The sequence below is a fragment of the Phascolarctos cinereus genome, unplaced genomic scaffold (assembly GCF_003287225.1).
Source record: "Phascolarctos cinereus isolate Bilbo 61053 unplaced genomic scaffold, phaCin_HiC Scaffold_3;HRSCAF=262, whole genome shotgun sequence".
NCBI classification, from domain to species: Eukaryota; Metazoa; Chordata; class Mammalia; order Diprotodontia; family Phascolarctidae; genus Phascolarctos; species Phascolarctos cinereus.
The window spans coordinates 71,793,278-71,817,063 of NW_027555736.1; the positions used below are offsets into that span (position 1 = coordinate 71,793,278).

Here is a 23,786-nt window from a genome sequence, read left to right on the forward strand (position 1 = left end):
CTTGTCGATGGTGAATTCGGCGCAGCCGCAGAAGGTACAGAACGATAGCCAGCAGCACCACCAGGATGCAGGCAAAGAAAAGATAGTGGTTGTACACAAAGGAGAGGCGCAACCAGCCGCTGTGGGCCTGCCGGACACCTTCCTGTCGTAAATCCCTAGGGAAACAACGGGAGGTTCAGAAAAACAACATTAGCTTCCTAAAGGTAATAACTTATTTTGGATTAAATCACCCAACCCAAATATTCCACAGTGCCAGCTACAAGTAGGCTGTTAAGATCCAATGACTGGATGCTGGTGCTAGAGGACTCCTCAAGTACTTCCTTACACTTCATACATTTCAGGCTGAAATGACAGTGCAGCCTTTCTGACCATGTTGTGCTCTTTCTTTTCCTTACGGAGTGCACTCTGAGAGAAGCTGCAAAGGAAGCCTCTCCTAACCAGCCCCTGTGCCCAATCTTTAACAAGCCCCTTCGGCCTAAGTCAGATAGTAGCGCTGGATGGATGCTCCTAAGTTCACAGGCCCGAGCTCAGAAAGCAGAGAGTGATTTAAACCCCATTAAATGTGCCTGGCTTTACCTGAGTGGTAGGAAACGTGTTTTATACAAAATGGCTCCTAGGGTCCACTGCACCTCCCGGTCATACACCAACTGGGCAGTCTGCAGGTTTGGGTAATTATATGGGAAGTGGAATCCTTCATGGAGGACTTGGTACATCCAGGCTGACTTAAAACACTGATATCTGCAAAGAGAACAGACCTACTCTTCCGATCCCCACTTTGAACGCCATGCCAGAGAAAAGTGCCTCTCCTTCCCTGCGCAGCTTTCTTATCTCTGAATGGAGCCCCAGCGGAATGGCTCTCCCATGGCCACACACTCCCCCAGCGTTGCCACCACCATCGACGGTTTCATCTTCATTTCCCTCCCACTAGTTTTCCAGAATTCCTTTTGATGAATTCAGGGGTCCCTGGGTCTCCTAGCATATGCTTACTACAAAACCCCCTCACATCCTCCAAAAGAACCAAACACCACCTTCCACCATTAACTCTCCTGCGTTTGATGACATTTGAGGAAATCGATGCCTTACTTAAGTCGGTGTTGGTCAGCATGTGATGAGAAGAGGCCATTCCTGAACCTCTGAGTCAGCACTGGCCAGGCCATACTGCAGTAGTCCTAGAAGAGGATGGATGACATAAACCAGGAAGGATGAACACTTAGGGGAATTTACAATTCATCCCATTCATATTGACTAGACTGACAAAAGAAGATGCAGTACAAGATGAGGTGGGAAAAACCCAGGCCTTCGAATCAGGAGACCTGGGTGGGAACCCCAGACCTGCCATCTGCTCTCTGGGCTCTTACCAAGTAATCTGACTTCTCAGTTTCCTTTCCTACAGAAAGAAGACAACAAAGTTTGCCTGAACTACCTCACGGAGTTGATAGGAGGGAAAACACTTTGTAAACCTTACAGTGTTGAGCTAATACATCATATACACCTCATCTTTTAAGCCCAGAAACAGAAACTGACAAATAACTATGGGGAAAAAGAAGAAGCGGAGAGGAAGGGAATCAACATTCATACAGCACCTACTATGTGTCAGGCACTATGCTAAGTGCTTTTTACAAATATTACCTCATTTGATCCTCACAACAACCTTGTAAGGTAGGTACTATTACTATCTTCCCTTTACAGTTGAGTAAACTAAGGCAGACGGAGGTTAAGTAACTTGCCTAGGATCACCCAGCTAGTAAATGTCTGCGAGGCAGGTTTTGAACTCAAGTCTTCCTGACTCAAGGCCCAGCACTCTATCCATTGCACCACCAACTTCTTCTGAAAAAGGAATTATGTAAGTACAGAGCACTAAAGTATTTCCCCCCATGTTTTTAAAGAGGGAAAAGATACAGGTCCTTCATTTCCATGTTTTCAAATGGGCCAGATTTCTTTTCTCCATTGAACTACACAGAATCCATCCCATAACAATGACAGCAGAATTATGTCACAATTTTAGCTCAATATCAGCTTCCTAACATCTAGAGCCCCCACTCATGCTTTTCTCTCCATCGCTGGATGAAACCACTCCACCCTGTCTCCAGAGAACCTCTGTTCCAAAATGGTACTGGCTTAGGTCTGGAAGCAGCAAAAGGACTCCACAGTGAGGTTCTTTTTATATGTGACGTTCCCAAACAAGGCTAGCCTTCTTCACAAATACACAGAACGGTAATCGCGAGGCTGTCAAACTGCTACAACTTTAAGATCAAAAAAAGGTCCCCTGATCTAAATTCCATCGCTGCTCATCACTGTGCTCAAATTACAACTCACTCTAGGCCCTGGTTACATCACTCTTTTTGCAAAGTAAAACACAGGCGTCATAGATGGAAAGAGCAACATGCTAAGCCATTAGTGCCTGATCAAGGAACAATTTATCACAATATTAAGAGAGGAGGTTGGCATCCCGGTCAGAGCTCCAACACTCGCTAGCTTGCGTGTTCTTCAGCAAGCCACTATTCGGGCCTTAATTTCTTTACCTGTAAGATGAGGGGACTGGTCAACATGACCTCTAAGGCCCCTTTCAGCTCCAAATCCTACAAGCCTTAGAAAGGAGGAGTTACAAGGGGATGGGACCCAAGAATTTTTGTGGTGTTCTTGGGTATGGGGGCAATAGAGGAGTACTGGAAAAAGAATAAACAAGAGAGCACTGAACAGATGGGGGCAGGATGCTGGGCAGTGAGAGGGCAGTACTAAAAACTGAAGTGGAAAAGTTGAATATAGATTTCACCTATTTTTACATTCTGCCAAATGACTAGCCCAGTTCCTTAAGAGTACCTGGGGAAAGAAGGAAAGTGATAGTAGAAAAGCAGGCTGGGTATGAAGGAAAGAGAAACGTCTACAAGACTTGGCTGGCATTACGTCTCCTACTGGTTACTTTCCCTTACCTAGGTTTTCATAGCCCTGCCTCCCCTGTTCTGCTTCTATCCATCAAATTGTTCCTTTACTGTTTCCTCCGTTGGACCATCATCTATGACCTGCTCCATATTTTGTATGTATAACCCAAGATGGTTCCTGGGCCCTTTTCTCTTGGTAACGTCAACATCTCTCATGGGTTCAATTACCATCTATTCAGATGACTCCAAGATTTAAATATCCAACCTCGTCTCAGCCCTGATCTCCAGTTCTGTATCACCACCAGATATCAGACATGTCCTCCTGGATGTCCCACAGGCATCTCAAACTCAAAGTGTACAAAACAGAACTCATTACCTGTCTCCCTTCTCCTATGCCCATCCCCACACCAAATGTTCCCATTTCTGGGAGTGCCCACCATCTTTCCCAAGTTCACAATCTGAGTCACCCTCAATTCACCTGCTCCTTCACCCTCTCATATCCAATCAGTTGCCCACTACCTCCAGAACATCTCCTGCATATCCATCTCTTTATCTTCATTCACATAGATACTCATTAATTCAGACCCTCACCACCTTTCACCTACACTATTAAGATAGCTTTTTAATTAGATTCCTGGCTTCTTGTCTTTCCTTTCTCCAATTCGTCTTTAACACAGCTGCCAAAACATTCTTTCCAAAGCACAAGTGTGACCACAGCACCCTCCTGTTCGAGAAAACTCAATGGCTCCCTCTTACCACTGGAATAAAATACAGATTCCCCAGCTTGGCATTTAAAGCTCGTTATAATCTGGCCCCAAGCCACTTTTCCTAGTTGACTGTATTCTGCAATCTACTTATTGCAATCTATTGGCCTGCTTGTCTGTGAATGTGACTCTCCACCCTCTGACTGTGTGCCTTTGCCTAGGCCTAACATGTGCACCTCCTGAGCCCTCCTTCTATCATCTGTCCTTTATGAGCCTTCAAGCCTCATAGTATGTGCTGTCTTCTGCAGGAAAATCCCCTAAGTTTTGTATATGTGTATGTACGTATACATATATATATGTATAGTGTGTGTGTGTATGTGTGTGTGTGTGTTCTGTAATGGCAGGGTCTGTTTTTCATTTTGTGTTTGTATCCCTGGCACAGCTTAACACAGGCATGCTGGTCTGAGGAGAGTCTTACAGACTCGTACCATGGCCCCAAAGGAGAATTCTAAGAAAGCTGGGGCCTTTTTAAAGCTCAGGCCACTGGAAAAGAATTTGACCTTGCCCATATGACACTACATACAAATACAAATCACAAATGAGAAGGACCATCAGGAGCAATCCTTCCTGAAGCTCGAGGGAGCACACCCTTCCTCAGATCCTCTTCTGATGCCTCATCATGACACAGAGGTGACAGTGGGTCACACAGGCTAAGCCAGCGAAGTACAAGCTTGGGCAGCTCCTCCACCAAGCTGGAAAGGCTTTGATTGCGAGTCTAGCAAAGGCCTGTAGGTCTGCTGTCTATGGACCAGCCGAGCTTAATTTGGATGGCTCCAAGGGATGAGTTGTGGCCACAGGAATTCTCAAAAGACCAACACTGTAGATGGGATACAATCTGCATCACTGGAACAGGGTTACGATGCCAACAAAATACTATATCCCTCAAGTTTTTAAGGAGAACTCAACTGGAATTAAAAGAACTTAAAATCTGGACGATAAAGTTCTGGTAACAATCCAGGAATAGATATCTTCTAATTGCCTAATTGCCTAATTTTCAGTCGTGTCTGACTCTACATGACCCCATTTGGGGTTTTCTTGGCAAAGATACTAGAGTGGTTTGTCATTTCCTTCTCCAGCTCCTTTTACAGATTGAGGAACTGAAGCAAATAGGGTCAGGTGACCTACCCAGGGTTACAGATTTTAGCAAATGTCTGAGGTGGTGGTTTGATCTCAAACTTGCTTTGTTTTGTTGTTAGTCAGGTCCAACTCTTCATTACCCCACCTGGGGTTGTCTTGGCAGAGATACTGCCATTTTCTTCTTCAGCTCATTTGACATATGAGGAAAGTGAGGCAAACAGGGTGAAGTGACTTGCCCAGAGTCACACCTCTAGGAAGTGTCTGAGGCCAGATTTGAACTCAGGAAGATGAGTCTGACTCCAGGCCCAGAGTTTGATCCGCTGTGCCACCTAGCTGCTTTTCCAATTGCCTACTATTTCTTCCATAATTTTCAAGATGTCGTCTTCTTTGAGGTTTACCAGTGTTTTGACTGCATATTTTTTAATCACATGATCACTTCCTTAATGCTTTCTTATTCTATTTTGTTATATGTCTTTTCATAAAAGTAATTTTTCCTCTGAGAACTTCCTTTTCCATATCCTCAGAATTTTTGTGTAGTGAATAAATGTTTTCATTCTCTCTTCACAGCTACCAATTCAGATGCTGTGACCCACTCATTATTCAAGGTGTTGTTACGTAGTCTCCATTTAGCATTATATTTTGTTTGTGTTCCCTGCATTAATTGCTCATTTTTGTTTCATGGTCTATCAAGGACATTTAATATTTTTGCCTTTTTGCATTTATGACTCCCTGTACCCTGGCACATGAATGAACAAATAAGCATTTATGAAGCATTTACTATGTGGCAAGCACTGTGCTACGTCCAGGAGACACAAACAGAAAGGTGAGCCAGACCCTATTGTCAGAAAGCTCACAGAGACAATAAAAGAAGGTTTGGTTAAAGGTAACTGGGCTTCAGGGTAGAGAGCCATGCTCAGGAGTCCTAGGAGTGCATCGGCAGGCTGGAGAGCAATGCCCTGGGGCCTGGAGGGTACACTGACAACAGAGACAGCAAGGCCAAGTGGTCCTCCATCTTACCAAAAGAATCATACTTGATGACTTCCTGCTCATCCAAGAAGTATGAACAGCCATGTCAATAAAAAGGAGAAAGTAGGGAAGAGAAAAAGCTGAAGAGGCTCACCCACAGCACTTGGGACAGGGTTAGAGACCGCAGGTCCCAGAGTGGAGCAGGGGCTCTGGATTCTCTGCCAAGGAGCTAAAGGGAGGGGATTTAACCTCCAGCCAAGGGGGGATGGGGACATTGGCTTGGCAGGAAGGCTGAGGAAAGGGCTCACCAAGGTTCCTGCTGGGTCTTCCGGCTCTCAGTGAGGTCTGGCCAGCAGGTGGGCTAGGGTGATATGACTTCTTTTTAGTAATAATACTGTAACATGCTAATAAATATGTACATTCCTTAATATTCTTATGCCAAAGACACCTTGAGGCTTACAAATCTAATTTTTTCAGTAGTCTATTCTGCTTTCTTGTTAATCTGGGTTATATTTATCCAACTCTGAAAGAGATAAAATCTATAATTATTGCATTACTAGCCAGATCTTTTTGCATTTTAGTTTTTCCTTTAAGAATCTAGAAACTATGCCATTTGATGCATAAAAATATAATAATGATAGTTTCCTTATCTGCAAAGCCTATAAGCATAATGTCTCAGCTTATCTCTCCTGACTTGTGAATTTTTATTGTCACTATTTCTGAAATGAAAGCAACTTTACATAAAAATACAGGAGGCTTATTCCCTGTCCTCAAATTTCTTTCATTTATCATGAGACAAGACATGTACAAATAATTCTAATATAATTTGGAAATGTTAAAAACATAAGAAATGTATAAAGAAAATACAAGTAGAATTCCAAGGAAGGAAAGACCATATCCGGTGGGAAGATGGAGGGTTAGTCTGGGAAGGCTTACTGGAGGTAAATTTCCCCCAGCAGAAATTCGGGGTGCAGGGAGAGGAGGTGGTACACAAAAGATGCAAATAAACTTCCATGGTGTACCTGAGCAGCCTTGGCAAAGGTCGGCCCATGATAGCGACCGCCAATGCGCAATACATCTTCTGTACAGTAAAAGAACTCTGAGAAGCCATAGAACTCGCTGTTGTTGAAGTCAATTGGGGACTGGTAGATGCCGTTCAAAGAGGCCTGGCTGGCGTTGGCCCGGGAGAGCAGCGGCTGCAGCATCTCCCCACACGTGAGCCAATCTCCTCTTCCTCTGATGTGCAAGACCTGGCTGCTCCTCTCTACCACATCCTCGAGGCCCACAGGCAAGCAAGGATCCAGGAAGGGAGTTTCTGGAGTCAAACCTGTCTGTTGGCCCAGTAACCTGCCACGATAATAGAAGTCATGATAATTCCGGTTCTGTGTTTCTCTGAACGACCTACACCAAGAATCACAATGGATTTAACAAATATATCTAATTATTTTTCTGTGAAGCAGATTGTAGTAACAACAGTAACAGCTCACATTTACTGAGATTATCTCATTTAATCCTCACAACCCTATAAGGCAGGGAAAGCTAATATCATTGTCTCCAGTTTGCAGTTAAAGAAACTAAGGTTTCGTGACTCTTCCAAGGTCACACAGCTAATAAGCAGCAGAGTTCAGTCTCCACCTAAATGGGTCTGCTCAGTGTTCTTTCTACTCTACCAGGCTGCCTGTCTCTCTGTATTCACTATATTTTTAAGACAAGTGACTAAATGAAGCTCAATTCTTCTTAGCTGTTGTTCTGAAATACAGAAAATAGCAAGATAATTCATAATACACACTTCCTTAAGAGTTCAAATATCCTCTCTGTAGAAATCCTGATTCAAAGAAAGCAATACTGAGGGATGCCTATTCCATCTACGGGCACAGATGGTCACTAAAATAGAACGTAGCAAGCCAAATGACAAAGGGTTCATCTACCTTAGGAAGATGCTCTTCTTTCTTCCTAACAGTCAATCAATTCAACAGGCCTTCATTAAAAGGTCTGTTAAGTGCAAGATACTGACTCAGTACTAGAAGAATTACATCTTTGGGCTGCCCAGGATCCAGTTCAAAGTTCAAACCCCAACACAGCATTACCTATTTTTGGTAAAGGTTTCATTCAGCACCATATCTTCATAGCGTTGTCGGGCAAAGTTGCCCCCATAACCCAGAAAGGTGGTGACATAGACCCTGTAAACATGCTCTGTATGCTGTACATCACAGCCCAGATTAAATTCGGCTAGCAGGACTTTGGCAGCTTCTTCCTGTAATTCAGTGGGAAAGGAAATAGCTAAATCGGATCACTGATTAATTTCTAGGCAAGGACAACATGGGCCAAAATGCCTGGTTTCGAGAGCTACGAATACACTTTAAACCCTGGCATCTCTTTCATTCAAATATTATTTTTATTATAGAGACTACTCACCACAAGGCCTTTATGATAAGCCCTTCTTAAAGCCTCTTTTAGGGGATTCCTTTGTGATCCCAAATCAAGAGCAGAACTGGAGTTGGATTAAGCTCTGTTTTATTGCACCAGAACTAAAGTTAAACGATGTGCAGTATACTTTCCATACCACAGCTGCACAAATTGACAAGTCGTGTGGCCCTCGAGGTGCCCTTCAGCCTTCTGTTGCCATCTTATTATCTATCTCAAACTGTTGGGAACAGAGTCATACCCTTGCTTGTGGAACACAGGATAACAACATTTCCCCATCTTTATTTTCTAGTATCTTACACGAATCAGTACTATTTGCTTTTCTTGTCAATGTGCCCAATGCCTCCCCTCAAAATAAACTCTAATAACTCAAGGGAGGTGAGAGGGTGTGATAATCATAACAGCATTAGTGGTTTAAGGTTTACAAAGCACTTTACAAATATTATCTTATTTGGTCTTCACAATACCTTGGGAGTAAGGGGCTATTATTATCTCCATCTTATAGATAAGGAAATTGAGGCAAACAGGTTAAGAGACTTGCCCAGAGTCACATAGCTTGTTAGTTGTCTGAAACAGAATTTGAACCTGGATCTTCCTGACCCTAAGTCTAGCACTTTATCCACTGTGCTATCCAGCTACTTCAATCTGAATAAATCACCCAAACAATGGGACACATGGAAACCTGAATTTCCCCCCATGTGGGACATATGTACCTGTTTTGGAGGAAGGAAAGTAGGAGAGGTAGGAACCTCATAAGCAATTTGGAGAGAGGCTCCTCCCATATCTAGTATCCCTACTGTCCTCCTACGTCCAGCCACTGATTCTTGCGGACCCAGGGTTTCTGTATCTGAAAGAAAAAAAGCTACTTAGAAGTCCTTAGAAGAGGAAAAAAATAGCCAACATACTAATGTAATCAATGTAAAAATAAAACAAGAACCAGGAAGCAAACCCCAGAAAGAAGGAAAGAATATGCTCTGAGTGGGCCAGACAGATTCCAGCGGAGATTCAATAATTATCAAGAGAGCCTCACTCCCCCAACCACAGTCACCACTTAAAGCCTCCCAGGCCATTTCTCATAGGCTCACACTAAATGAAACACAATAAAACACTTACCATCTTCATGGTCAAATCTTCCCAAAACAAAGTTGATCCCAATCCATGCATAAACACCTGAGTAAGAAACAAAAACCATTCACTTGAGTCTCTCCACCTTACACCCGACATCTGTCTCCCCGAAGCCTCCACCAAAACATTCTCTATTGACAACCTGCTATAAGCTACCTTTTCTTTCTGGAAAAGAAATGTGGCATTTCTCTGTGTATACAATCAGATGTCAATATCTTACAGATTTCATGAGAAAAGATGAGAAACTTTGACACCATGCCAATGGGTAACCATGGGACATAAGCCCCAGGAAATCTACTCCTCTTTCATAACAAATAGAAAAACAATCTGATGTAAACATTAGCCTATAAATTTAACTCCAAAGGTAACAGACCCATCATAGTGAGGGTTGACATGGAGAAACTAACACTGTATGCCTGGAGCTATAAGGAACAGGAATCTTTAACCTGGGATTCTCCCTCCAAAAGAACTCATGAAGAGATTTCAGGGGATCTATGAACTTGGATGGGGGAAAAATTACATTTTTATTTTCACTAATCTTTAACATTTCCTTTAATTTAAAAGAAAATTATTCTGAGTGGGAGTCCACAGGGTTTCACCAGCCTGCTAAAGGGGCCTATGACAAAAAAAAAAAAAGGCTCAGAACTCCTGGTGAAGGGAAAGATATCAAAAGAAAAAAGGCCAACCATGTCAAAACAAGTTAAGAGAACAGAATCAGACTAAAGCACAGCAAATAAGTACTTTCCGCGTTCTGACATTTTCTCCTACTTTGATTCAGTTGTCCACTTTGCCAGTTGATTTGGAAATCAATTAAAGTTTCTGAAGCCACATGCTGATTCCAAAATTACCATTAGCTATGAGAAACCCCACTAGAAATAATCATCTTTAAATACTAAGTACCCTCAAGCATATGGGTTTTAAATAATAGACTAAAACCAGGCAAAATTCTTGCCCTACAGGAACTATATCTGAAATAAAATGTCAACACAGATTAATATAATCATGCACAGCATGATATATAACAGAATCAAGAAAAAGTATGCACATATAGAAAGATAAAAATTATTTATGAAATGGTCTTGAACATAATTCAGATGCTGTAAAATATTTGACTTTTATTAAGACAATACATCCATTTAAGTGAAAAATCAAATATATATATCAAGTTCTAGTACCTTCTTGCTTTCCAGAGATTACTTCGGCTTGAGAATGTGAAAAGAGGAAGTCAAACTCCAAGGGCAAATCTTTCACCAGATCAGCCAGTATAGCTAACTGCTTGCTACAGGAAAGACAAGATCCAAAAACTGAACATTAAGTAGCTTCTCTTGTGTCTTAATTACCTAGTCCAGTTATTTCAATTTAACCTTTTATGTTCTCACAATGTTTACTTTCTTTATCTACCTCTTAATTCCTGAAAAAATGTACCTCTAGGTTAAAATACTCTTCCAACATAGCTTACCAATCTTGTACTAACAGGGGATACAGTCAGGGATTAAGTACAACCACGGCTCTGTGCCACACACAGAGTCAGTCTGAATTAGCTGCAGGAAAACAACGGCTCAATTCTCTGACCTATAAAATAATTATACCTGTTACATCTTCAAAGAAAGCAGTGAAGTCAACACATGGCAGTATTAAATTCACTTTCAGTGCCTCGTGCAATAAACAAGGCACCATGTCACCAAGTCAGAATCACTGCTTAGTTTCATGAGATTATATCATCTCTTATGTATAATCTAAAAGTCAACCTTTTTAGACAAAAACATCAACCAATGAGATCCTTCTCATTTTAATAATGTCTAGCAGGATCAAAATTCAAAGGTCACTATAACTCTGGTTTCAATGTTTTTTCTTCTAAAATCTTAAGCGATATTTATCAGATAAAGACAACACCAACATTGGCATATAAAACAAAAAACAATAGTAAAAGCAGAAGTACTGTCAAAGTTAAATGCTCTAACGTGGGGGGAGAAGTTGAAGAAAACCTGAACACTGAACATGAGGCCAATACCATCGGGTAGGGGAAAAGAAGGGAGTGGATGGTAAAGAGAATATACGAAGGGAACAGAAGTTTAAATATATATATATATTTACAAAATGTATTTTGGTAAAAAGCTATTATTATACATATCTTAATAATCTAAACATTATTCAACAGCTAATACATAATTATAATCAGACTTCATTTCAAAGTTTATAGTATCTTTGTTATTTAAGAGTTCTGTAAAGATAGAAATAGATTTACAAATATTTATTAGGCTCAAGATGGTGTAGCTATCAAAATTTCATTACTTCTTAAATATTTTGTTAACTGTTAAAAAAGAAAAAAAGAGGGAGGAAAATGTGGCCAATAACTAAACAAAGCCAATTTAGGTTTTTCTAGATTTCAAATGACTTTCAGAAATGCATTATTGGCTCAGGATACCATCATCACCCTGAGTTTCAGTTAAGAATAGCACTTAAAACTTAAACCTACATTAGAAGTCACAGGGTACAGTAGAAGCCAGGAGCTCCTAGGGCCAAGCCCTACCTCTGACACACGCTGGCTGTTTAACCTCCTAGTGTTTTGGGCACTAATTCTCTAAGACTGGAACTGTCAGAGAGAATCTCCTCATCCTGGAGCTCCCTATACTAACGCAATCATAGGTCCAGTTCCTGTCCCTAACAACATCAAATACAATGTACCATAAATTTCCGTGTTAAATATTATAAACAGAAGAACGATACCAGGAGGCCATTAAGGCTAGCTATTCTCCACTTAACTAGACTGCTACATGGTGCCATAGTGCAGAGAGCGCCACGCCTGGAGTCAGGAAGACTCATCCTCTTCCTGAGTTCAAATCTGACCCTGGGCAAGTCACTTAACCCTGTTTGCCAAAGTTTCTTCATCTGTAAAATAAGTGAGAGAAGAAAATGGCAAACCTCCCCAGTATCTTTGCCCAAAAAACCCCAAATGGGGTCATGAAGAATGGGACACAAATGAAAAACAACTGAACAATGCAGAGAATTTGGGAAATAAAGCCATATAACTATGTTATCTTATGACTGGAAGAGGCCTCAGAGGTCAGTCACAGACTTATGAGCTCTAGGTGAATTAAGGTCCAACACCTTAATCTGACATACAAGACAACTAAAGTCCCAAGAGGATCAGTTACCCATGGCAGCACAGAGTCAGCAAGCAGTGGAGCAAGGATTCAAATCCAGGTCTTGGAACTTCCAATCCAGTGCTCTTCCCACTGCACCACATGCATCATGTTCCATCATCTCCCCCTACTGGATAAACTCTGTGAGGCTGCTGACCAGTTTGATCTATCTTCATATCTTATCTAATACCCAGCATGGTGACATGGCCTCAGGTACTATGAACTCCAGATTTCCTCTTAAGGTACTACAAATATGCAAACCTTATACAGGGAGGCTGCTGACATATTGAGAGGGAAGTTACAAACAGGGCAAGAAAAGGGCTCTTCCTTTACAAGGCCTTAGTTAACCAACATTTATATTCAGTGTTTCTACTTTAATGCAAAAGAAATCACCATTCAAAATATGATCTATGAATTTAACATTATTGTTCTATACAAAATGAATGAGAGATTCAAGGAAACATGGAAAAATACATATTAACTTGTGCTGAGCTACATAAGCAGAATCCAAAGAAAAAACCGAAATGATTGCAACTATGTAAGTGAAAATGTCACTAAAACACCAAAAATGAAAAAACCCTCCATCTCAGCAGAGGCAGTAGACTAAACAGGTAGAATGTTGCATATATTGTCAGATGAAGTCACTGTATATCAAGGGGTGAAGGGATTGTCTCAGAAATCACTGTGATATAAGAACAAAAGGCATCAGTAAAACTTATTTGTAAGAAATGAAATTTCTTGCTCATAAAAAGGAATGAGATGGAGCAGAGATTTCACGAGGACAGGCTGATGAGCAGCAAATGACATGGCCCTTCTCCTCCTCACCTTTGTTCTAGTCACCTAAGACGTGGCAGTGGCCGTAACATGGGCCAAAGTCTCCAGACTCAGCACAGTCCACCTGGCATGTTCTCTGACCTCACCAGGCTTCTCTATCAACAACCTTCCTTCCCAGGCTACACAATCTTGGGCTGTTCACAGATTTTGTGATAAGGAGCCACAGGTCTCACTCTTGTCAGGATTCTAGATCTCTGCAGGCTACAATGACTTCCTTTTAGGCCTGCTGAAGCCAACACCTGTTACTGCATTATGAATATCCGAAACATCCCTCATTATGCCTTGCTTCCCTCAGCAGCAATTTTAAAATCTCTTAAGCTTTCAAAGACATCCTTCAATCACCTTCAAGAGATGTTCTCGCCTCCTACTTAACCAAGAAAATGGAGGCCAGTCATGAGCTGCCTTCCCCCAGCTCCACAGCTTAAAATTCCCTCTACGTCTTCACTCATATTCTCTTCCTTTATCTAGTCACAGAGGAAAAGGGGGCCCTTTTGGTCCAAGCCAAACCCTTTTCTTGTGCCCTCAATTCCATCTCCTCCCACCTGATCTCGAAGTGGTCCCTTCGATCATTCTCTCTCATCTTCAACTCCCTATCAGACGGGTATCTTCCTCATTTGCCCACAAATATGCTCCGATCTACATCTTAAAAACAACAACAACAACAAAAAACACCACCTTGCTTTGACCCTGCTGCCCACATTCCTTTTACTGCTAAGCTCTTACAAAGGATCATCTCCACTTAGTTTCTACTTTGAGACCACCAAGTTACTTCTGAGTCCCTTGAAATCTGACTTTGAACCCTAACACTATTGAAATGGCTTTCTCCAGGGCCATCAATGATCTCGTAATGGCTAACTCTGATGAGCTTCATTCTAGTTGTCCCTCAGAAGCTTCTTCCTTGGTTTCTATGGATCACTAATTAGCTAATTCTCTAACACACACTTTTCCCCGCCCCGGGTTTCCTACCTGTTCAATTGTTCCTTCCCCACACAGGACTTACAAAGCAATGGAAAAAGTGCTGCATTCAGAGTCAGGGGTACTAGGCTTAGTCCCTACTTCTGCCATTTACTAAATCAGGGACCACAGGCAAGTCACTAAAAGCTCTTGGAGACTCCATTTCTTTACTTGTCAATGAGGACTAGCTGCTCTCTACAGCCCCTTCCAGCCCTAGATCTGTGCCCACCTCTCCCTATCTAGATCACCATTCATGCCCTCGGCGGATGAGGTCAGATGTGGTGGAGATGGAATCAACAAGAATGGATATTGAATGGATACCAAAAGGAAAGTGAGTCCCAGAGAGGTTAAGCAGGCTAGAACTAAGATCTCAACCTCCATCCTCTCCTCCACATTCAGTGGTCTTTCTACCCATTTTCTGACATTCCAATTAAAAGAGGCAGCTGTGCATCCTCTCTACATTTGGTTAGGTGTGATTATTTAATTTAAAAAGTGTCAGGGAATAGTCAGGAATGACATTATGACTTATTCAGGTGAACAACAGAATTTACAATCAATACTGACCCCACATTTTCACACTGGGTACAATTCATTTCAACAGTCAAGCTGACATAGCTAGAACACATCTACAAAATCATGCAGATAGATTATGCATCTTAGAATGTCACGTTCTTAATTAGCAGCAAACCCCTGAACTCTGACAAAAATGAGTAATGATAATAATAGGTAACATTTAAATGGTCCTTTAAAGGTTCACAAATTATTGCAATCTCATTTGCCCTTCCCATAAAAAGGTCAAATAGATCTTGAACTCTCTTCTCCTTCATCCCGTCATAACCAATCAATAGCTTTAAAGTCCTTTTGATTTGCTCTCAGGTGATACTGATCTCATTTCTCCCAGATCTACTCATTCTGCCATCACCCTCATATATCACCTTGCTCGCCTCTCAACTGGCTACTGGAAGAGAGTGCCAACTGGTCTCCAGTCCACAGACAGTCTCTCCCCTTTTCAAATCCATCCTTTATAGCAGTAGAGTCAAATACAAATAGAAATAGATCTCTGTGGGGGCATGACGATTTAAAAAACCACAAACTATGTTGTATTATATTTTTACTTATTTTGTTAAACATTTCCCAATTACATTTGAGTCTAGCTCCAGCAGATGAAAAACTTGGGAGTTTAGAAGGTCCCTGTTGCCAGTCAGTTTGATACCTCTGCTTTACCAAGATGATAAAATTATCTCACATTCTCATGTCACTTCCCTGACTCTCTATTGCCACTGAACGTACAATAAAATACAAATTCCTCAGCCTGGCATTTAGTATTTCTCCTCCACAACAATACAACCTACCCTTCCAGGCTAATTCCTCTCCACTGTCCTATAATAATAGCTAACATTTATATACCACTTAACTATGTACCAGGAGCTGTGTTAAGCACTTTACAAGTATTATCTCATGGTCCTCACAACAACCCTGGAAAGTAGCTGCTATTATTACCCCCATTTTACAGATAAGGAAACTGAGACAGACAAATGTTAAGTGATTTGGAAAGAGGTCAAACAGCTACTAAGTGTCTAAAGCCAGATTTGAACTTGGGTCTTCTTGACTCCAGGCCCAGCACTCTATCCACTGTACCACTGAGCTGCCAAAGGAGAAGACTAGCTTTTCTGTGATCTCATCCTACACATTCACTTGGGCCACCCCCCACATCCTCATTCCCTTTTCATCTTCATCTGCTGAAATTTTTCTTCCTTCAAGGCCCCCCTCAGGTGTCATCTCCTCCAGGACAGCCTTTCCAGACTCTCTAAGCCTACGCCACCCCCACCGCTGAAAGTGATCTCCTGACATTTTTCTACAGCATTTTGGATTTCTCCTTTACCCAGCAGAATCATGCGTAAATGGTGCCCTAATCTGCCTCTCGACAGCAAGGGCTGTCCTTTTTTCCCTCGTTTCTTAGCTGCAGCAGCCAGCGCAGCTCCTTGCAGTTGGGAAGGGCTTAAGACACATTTGTTGCACTGTATTTTTTTAATGTTTCCTTTGGCAAAAAGAAGGATTTAATAAGGGGGAAATATCAAAAATGTAAAAAAACAAGGCATTAAGAAACCGTCTTAAAAAGAAAGATGTTTAGGGGTCAGAGCCAAGATGGCAAAGTAAAAGCAGTGACTCACTTGAGCTCTCCCCCAAACCTCTCCAAATACCTAAAAAAAAATGGCTCTGAAGCAGCAGAACCCACAAAAAGACAGAGTGAAACAAATTTCCAGCCCAAGACAGCCTGGATGGTTGATCAGAAAGGTATATCATGTCAGGCGGGAAGGGGACCACAGTGCAGCATGAGCGCGCAAGCTGCAGCGAACCTGGAGCAGGCCTCAGAGGACTGAATCATGGGCAGCTGCGGTGGTTTCCAGACTTCTCAACCCATGAACACCAAAGACAACTTAGAAGGTCAGTGGGAAAAGTCTGTTTGTGTGGTGAGAGAGAAGTTAGATCTCAGCCCCAGTTCCCTAGCACGGCTCCAGGGTGGCGACTGCCTCCTGAGCTTCCGGTTCACAGACTGAGGGGGAATCCAGTGGCTGATCAGAGGGAATTGCAGGGATCTCTTTGTCAGTTTCTAAGGCAGGAATCTCTTGCTTTGCCCGCGCTTGGATGGGGGTCACAGTTCTGAGGGGGTGGTCCTGGGGCGAGGAGGAGCCCTGACATGGTGCAGCTTGTAGTGGTGGTACAGAGAAAATCCTCCTCACAATTCCAAGACAGAAAACAGTGCTTGTGGTCACTCATAGACCAGAGAACAAGCCAGGAAAGTAGTAAACACCTCACCCCTTATCATACCACCTTGGAAGAAGTGAAAATTTACAAGATCCCTAGAAGTATCTCTGAAAACAGCTGTACAAACCCCCTGAAGCTTAGGACAGTACATTCTCCACACTGGAAGCAGACCTCTACCTTAATAAAGAGTTTATAACTCAAGTAATTGGTGGGATCATGAGCAAACCTCACAAAAAGTGTCAGACCATAGAATCTTTTTTTGGTAACAAAGATCAAAACATACAACCAGAAGAAGACAACAAAGTCAAAGCTCCTACATCCAGAGCCTCCAAGAAAAATATGAATCAGTCCCAGGCCTTGGAAGAGCTCAAGAAGGATTTTGAGAAGCAAGTAAGGGAAGTAAAGGAAAAACTGGGAAGATAAAAAGATGTTTTTAAAAAAAAGGAGAGAGAATATCTGGAGGTTACCTAAAAAAAACAGAGAATAAAACAAAAAACACCTGGCAGTTTATTTGTATTTAGCAAACACAGGCGGCCCTGGCATTTGTAGGAAACAGGTTCTCGAGGTTTCTTCAATGGATCAAAAATGGAGAGGAAAATGAGAGAGAATGGGAATGGCTATGGCTCTGATCAGCTGAGCTGGAAAAGACTGGACTAGCTCAGATGTCGAGAAGACTGGGTCCAACCACGGTGAACTGAGGTTTGCTCTTTAAAAAGCTGCAAGACCATAGAACCCCTAAGTGAATGAATCAAGGCAGTCTCAAAATTAGTCAGCAGGGGGAACAATATTCTAGTATCAAATCAGTCACCTTCACAGTCCTAAATAAAATAGGAAAGTTCCTCGCCCTGCCCAAAGACCCCAACTGGCATGCCCCCTCACTGCTCTTCTCTTTACTGTTATCTTTTAGGCCCAAACAGTTACAGGCCATCCCTTCTCCAAGTGCTCCAAGCTCCAAAATGAGCCCTTCTTTTTCCTGCACACCAACCCAAATTCCCAATCACTGACCATTCCTGCTCTGTCTCCTTTAACTGCAGGTGTCCCTGAGGGTTCTGTCCTGGGTCCTCTTCTCTTCTCTCTCCATACTACTTCACTTAAGAGATCTCATCAGCTCCCAGATATTACCATATCGATGCTGATGATTCTCAGATCTGCCTTTCCTGCCCCAATCTCTCTGCTGACTTCCAATCTCACATCTCCAACTGCCTTTAGATATCCTGAACAGGATGTCCAATAGATATCTTAAACTCAACATGTTCAAAACAGAACTAATTATCTTTCCCCCTCAAGTCTTCCCCACTTCCTCACTTCCCTACTTCTGCAGAGGGCAACACCATTCTCCCAGTCCCTCAGGCTCCCAATCTAGGAGTCCATCCTAGATTCCTCAGGCCCTCTCATCCCCACATCCAAGCTGTTGCCAAGGCCTGCTGATGTCACCTTTGCAACAGCTCTTGAATTCACTGCCTTCTTTCTGACGTTGCCTTCACCCTGGTGCAGGCCCTCATCACCTCATGCTTGATTATTGCAACAGCCTTCTGCTGGGTCTGCCTGCTTCCCATCTCTTCCCACTCCAATCCATTCTCATTCAGCCACTGAAGTGACTTTCCTAAAAAGCGAGTCCAGTCATGTCACCCCAGCTACTCCACAGACTCCTGTGGCTCCTCATCACTTCCAGGATCAGATACGAAGTGATCTGCATAACATTCAAAGCCCTTCATAAGCTAGCCCCCTCCTACCTTTCCTTAACATGTACTCTTTGACCTGGTGACACTGGCCTTCCGGCTGATCCATGAAGAAGACACTCCATTCTCCTGGCTCCTGGAGTTTTCTCTGGCTGTCCCCTATCCCTGCAATATCCTCTCTCATTTCTGCCTGCTGTCTTCCTGGCTTCCTTTAACTAACTAAATATAACTGAATCCCATCTGTTACAGGAGGTTTTTATCAACTCTTCTTAATTCTAGTGCCTTCCCTCTGCTGATTATTTCCTATTTATCTTGGATATAGTTTGCTTCATATATATTTGTTTGCATGTTGTCTTCCCCATTAGATTGTGAGCTCCTAGAGGGCAGGACTGTCTTTTGCCCCTTTAAAGCACAGTGCCAGACCTCAAGGCACTTATCACATTTTATTATCTGACATACTAAGGTATGAATGATCAATAAGCCTACCCAGAGAGTATCTGCATCACAAAAGGAGAGCAGAGAATCCAAAGGAATCTCCAATTAGTGAGATATGAAAGGTTGTGTTTAAGCCAAAAGGCCTTCCAGGCCTACTCCAGACAATCAAGACCGATTTCCTCCTCCACACCCAGGCTAAAGGACTCAAATACGCAGCATCCACATTTTATTTAAATTTGCTCTCCCTCTCACCTCTCTGGAAGAAGTCTCATGCCCGCTGTGCACAGGATATAGAGAGGTGTCTCCTTGTGTTTCTTCACAGGCACATGAGCAGCAGCAAAACTCAGTAGAGGGCGAAGGTAATCGCTGGCATGTTCTGGAGTTTCTGCCATTGCAGAAATCCCTAAACAAAAATGAAAATAATTTGTAAAGGTTCAACATAGTTTAAAAAACACCACCACCACCTCAGTCCCAAAGGATTCAATTGCCAGGATCCTTCAAACTTCCCTGTGTCTACAAAGGGTATCACCGACCCCCAACTACTCTACTTTTAGCCTTGGGATCATCTTCCACTGTCTCCCCTCTCCAATTATCTGCAAGTCTCGTCAATTCTTCCTTTGTAGCACCTCTGCTATCTCTTTCTCTCCACTTCTTTTCACCCTGATTTTTAAGTCCTCATCACTTTTCACCTAGACTAGTATCATCAGTCTCCTAACTGGTCTCTCTGCTTCCAATCTCTCCTCCACCCATGCTGATGGCCACACAGCTGCCAACGTATTTCCCAAGCAGACATCTGAAGCATTCAGTGGTTCCCTGTGGCCTTCGGGATAAAATGCAAACTCCTTATCCTAGAGTTTAAGGCTCTCACAAATGGCTCCTATCATGTGTAAAATGGATAATTTAGATTATTTTAAATTAAAAATTTCTTCTATAAATAAAACCAATGTAGCCAAGACTAGAAAAGTAGAAAAATGGGAAAAAAAACTTTCATGGACAATCTCTCAGATAGATATGGTTGTGATGGAATACTGCTGTGATATAAGAAATGATGAGTTGGTTGATTTAGAAAAACTTGGAAAGACTTGGACCTATGAAGGAAGATGCTATCCCCCCTCCACAGAAAGAACTGACAAATAGAACTATCATACTATGCATGTATGACTATGTACATATATGTTTATAGATATATAGGTATATGTGTATATATTCTAGTTTAATTGCAGCTTTCTTGGGGGGTAAAAGGCTAGGGAGAGAAAAATAAAATAAAATAAAACATACACAGCGGAGAACAAAAGAAAACCTAGAAGGAAGCAGAGAAAAACTGGGCTGCTTTGAAAACAACATGTAGGATTTATTACATAGGTTTTTGTGAAATGGAAAGTTATTGTTTTGTCAACTGAATCCTCTCTTCTGTTCTGCCGTGTACATGGAAATGTTTTTTTTCTTTTCTTGTTTTGTTTTTAAGTTTAAAATGAATAAATGTTTAAAATGGCTCCTACCTACCTTCCTAGTTCCCATCTCACAATGATTCCTTTCATACACTCTATCAGCCATGCTAAAACACTAGTTGTTCTCCAAACTCAACTTTATATGTCCCACTGTGCATCTGCACAAACCAAGCATATGCCTGGAATATTCTCCCTCATTGTCTCAAAATCATCATCACCATCCTTCAAAGATCAGCTCAGGTACCACATCTCATCCTTGAAGCCTCTCAGCTATTAATATTCTGACTCTCATCAGATTACATTGTATTTAAATCTTTAGATACATGTCTCTAGATACATTCCCTAGTGGAATGTAAGCTCCTTGAAGGCAGGGATATGTATCACAAAGATATGTAGTGCTCTGTAAGCAGTAGGTGCTTAATAAAAGTCTGCTGAATTGAATTGATTTGAAATATGAATTTATGAGGACCCAGAACAAGAAACCCACTTCCTACCTCCCCCATAAAGCAGCTATGAGGAGAAAAGATGGGTTCCTTTCCTTTGTTTCCCCTACCTAGTCCTACTTAATGTGGACATTTATCACCATAACAAGAAAACAGCCCAATTAGTACCTGGTTTGATTTTTTTAACCACTGGTTGGCTATTGCGATCTCTCATCTGTTTGATATCCAGCAAATCATGTGGATTCCCATTATGACGTGGCCAAAAATAAACAAAAATCCTGGAGCCACTGCTGCCACAGTCTACCACAAGGCCATAATTCAGAGTTAGGTCTTCAGTATCTGTGGCCTCCAGTTCTCCTACTCGAGCTAAATACCTGAGAAAAGGGAAAGAGGGAGCTAGAGTTAAGCAGCCATGGAAAGCAGGGGCTCCTGGAACAGATTTCGATACTGATGACTGTACTGACAGACATGAACACAGTCAGAATGGTTTACCAAGTATGCTCCTCCAGAGGCGTTTACCAAAGTAATTCCCACTGCCTTTAAGAGTATTATTGTTCACTGACCTCTATAAATTGATACAAAGTGAGAAGAACTCCTTTATACAATGACAGCATTAAAAAAAAAAACAACTTTGAAAGACTTGATTTCATAGATCAGTGCAATGACAAATCATGATTCCAGAGGACCAAAGATGAAGCATGTTACCTGCCTCCCGACAAAGAGGTAAAAGATTTAAAATGCTGAATGAGACCTATCTTTTTGGACATGGTCAATGTGAGAATTTGTTCTGCTTGACCATGTATATTTGTTTGAGTGTTCTATTTTTCTTTTTTTTTTAATTCAATGGGGGAAAGATGGAAGAGAAAATAAACACTTGTTAATTTTAAAAATGCGATCAACTTTTTTAAAAGGAGAATTGCTCATTTGCACATTTTTGTGAAGCACCAAAGCTGACTGTTGCAGCAATCCTTCTCACCTTACACAGAGTACACAGCAGCCCCCAGTTAACATCATGCTTAGATTGGAATTATCTGACACTCTTAGAGGAAATGTTTCCAGAGATGTGGGTAAGGTATATCCTGAGAAATATGAGCTAGAGCTAGATGGTGACATTCATGTGATCTGGCAGAATTAAGAAAACAAAGCTTTCCTCTGAAAGCACCATTCTGAACAATAAGGTGAAGCTGAGAGTTCAAGAAACCTATGACAAAGCATCTGTAAACTGTAAAATCCTCACTCTGAGGTAATACCATCACCGAAGCTGTTGCTTCAGTTAATACTTCAGTTTTCTCAGAATCCGAGTCAAAAACTATAACTATTGCTGATTCTTATTCAAAGGTTTCGTTATCACAATCTGAGAGCTCTCACCAAGTAGCTCATATGTTGACAGAGTTGGCTCAGTTGAAAGATAAAGAGTTTTTCACATTAATGTTATCTGCCTCCTCTCTACTAAATGTAGACGGATAGTTGTCTGGAAAAGCCTAGCATTTCTAAAATCAAGTCTAAAAGACAAGTAACGTATTAATCCTTTTGCAAACCTCTGGGTAGACATCAAAAGTGACAACAAAGTGGAATTAGGATGATTTCCTTAACTGCTCATTGTTACTAAGCTATGAGCTAGTATTATGGGTAATATGTAGGATGAAATTATTGTTCCAACTCTACCATGGCCTTTTTTTTTCTGGCTTTAAACAAGTTGCTAGGTATCACGGAACAATGGCTAAAACACCTGCCTTTTTCCTACTTGGATAATGGTGTTTCCCATAAAGCCCTGGGAAGACATACTATATAAGTAAACAAAATTAAGCCTACATAGACTTTTTATCAAAAGACTCATATCCCAGAATCATTTACCATCATCTTCAATGAATGTTGAAATAGCAATCACAATAATATTGAAGCATTTTACTCCTAAATATCCACCATCTTCCTAACTTCCCTATTTCTGCTGAGGCCAACACTACCCTTCTAGTCACCCAAGTTTGCAACCTCAGAATCATACCTGCATCCTCTTTTTTCGCTTTTTTTTTTGTGACCTTAATCATTAATGAATACAAACATTTCAATATATAAAGAACAAGATGAGGACAGTATAAGAAATTGTGACCTCCTGTTACTGTAACACAGAAATGGAAACAAAATAAGTACCAACCAATGGGGTAACGGCTTGCTGTGGGCCAGGATACTAACAGAACTGGGGAGGCCACCCCAACACTCCCACAATACCAACTGATGCCACTGGAAGCAAATGGTACAGGTGGAGTTAACTTTGATCCCAGGCATCGGCTTCTGGGATCCAGCAGTGGGCCCTGTGAGCCAGAAAAGGACAAAAGCACTTCAAGGGCTTTGGCAGACAGCTCCTGAGATCCTGGGGGCCTCCCTGATGATAGCTTTTATTTGCTTTTAACTTCCTAAATTGCATTTATCCAGGGATAGTGGGATATGTTTCTAGGAAAAGGACCGTTTACTTGAACCCCTGGGCTCTGAGTGATTCGTTGAACCAGATGAGGAATGCCTGAACAAATTGTGGTACAAGAATATGATTAAATACTGGCACAAACGATCACAAATGCCAGACATCTGTGACTCCTCCCATGTTCTCACATCTCACATCCAATCAGCTGCCAAAGGCTTGTCAATTCGGCCTTTATGATATCTCTTGGTGGCAGTTCCATTGTACAATACAAACCTATTTGCTTTTAAAGACCTTCACAAATTAGCCTACCTACCTTTCCAAATATATTACACATTATTTCCCTTGACACATCCTATGTTCCAGCCAACCTGGCTCACTTGCTGTATTGGTACAAAACTCCACAGTCCATCTCCACCTCCGGGCCTCTCTCTGC

The 23,786-nt window shown here is 41.8% G+C and overlaps 1 protein-coding gene across 1 annotated transcript in view; it reads right to left on the reverse strand.

Annotated features, from left to right (window-relative positions):
* The window catches only part of ENTPD7 (ectonucleoside triphosphate diphosphohydrolase 7), a 39,296-nt gene that overhangs the window by 5,679 nt on the left and 9,831 nt on the right, over window positions 1-23,786 (reverse strand). The window contains 10 exon segments of the mRNA XM_020996876.2: window positions 1-155; window positions 577-738; window positions 1,084-1,169; window positions 6,709-7,033; window positions 7,774-7,940; window positions 8,824-8,957; window positions 9,224-9,280; window positions 10,411-10,514; window positions 19,299-19,449; window positions 21,106-21,311. Coding sequence (XP_020852535.2) covers window positions 1-155; window positions 577-738; window positions 1,084-1,169; window positions 6,709-7,033; window positions 7,774-7,940; window positions 8,824-8,957; window positions 9,224-9,280; window positions 10,411-10,514; window positions 19,299-19,449; window positions 21,106-21,311 — 1,547 coding nt within the window.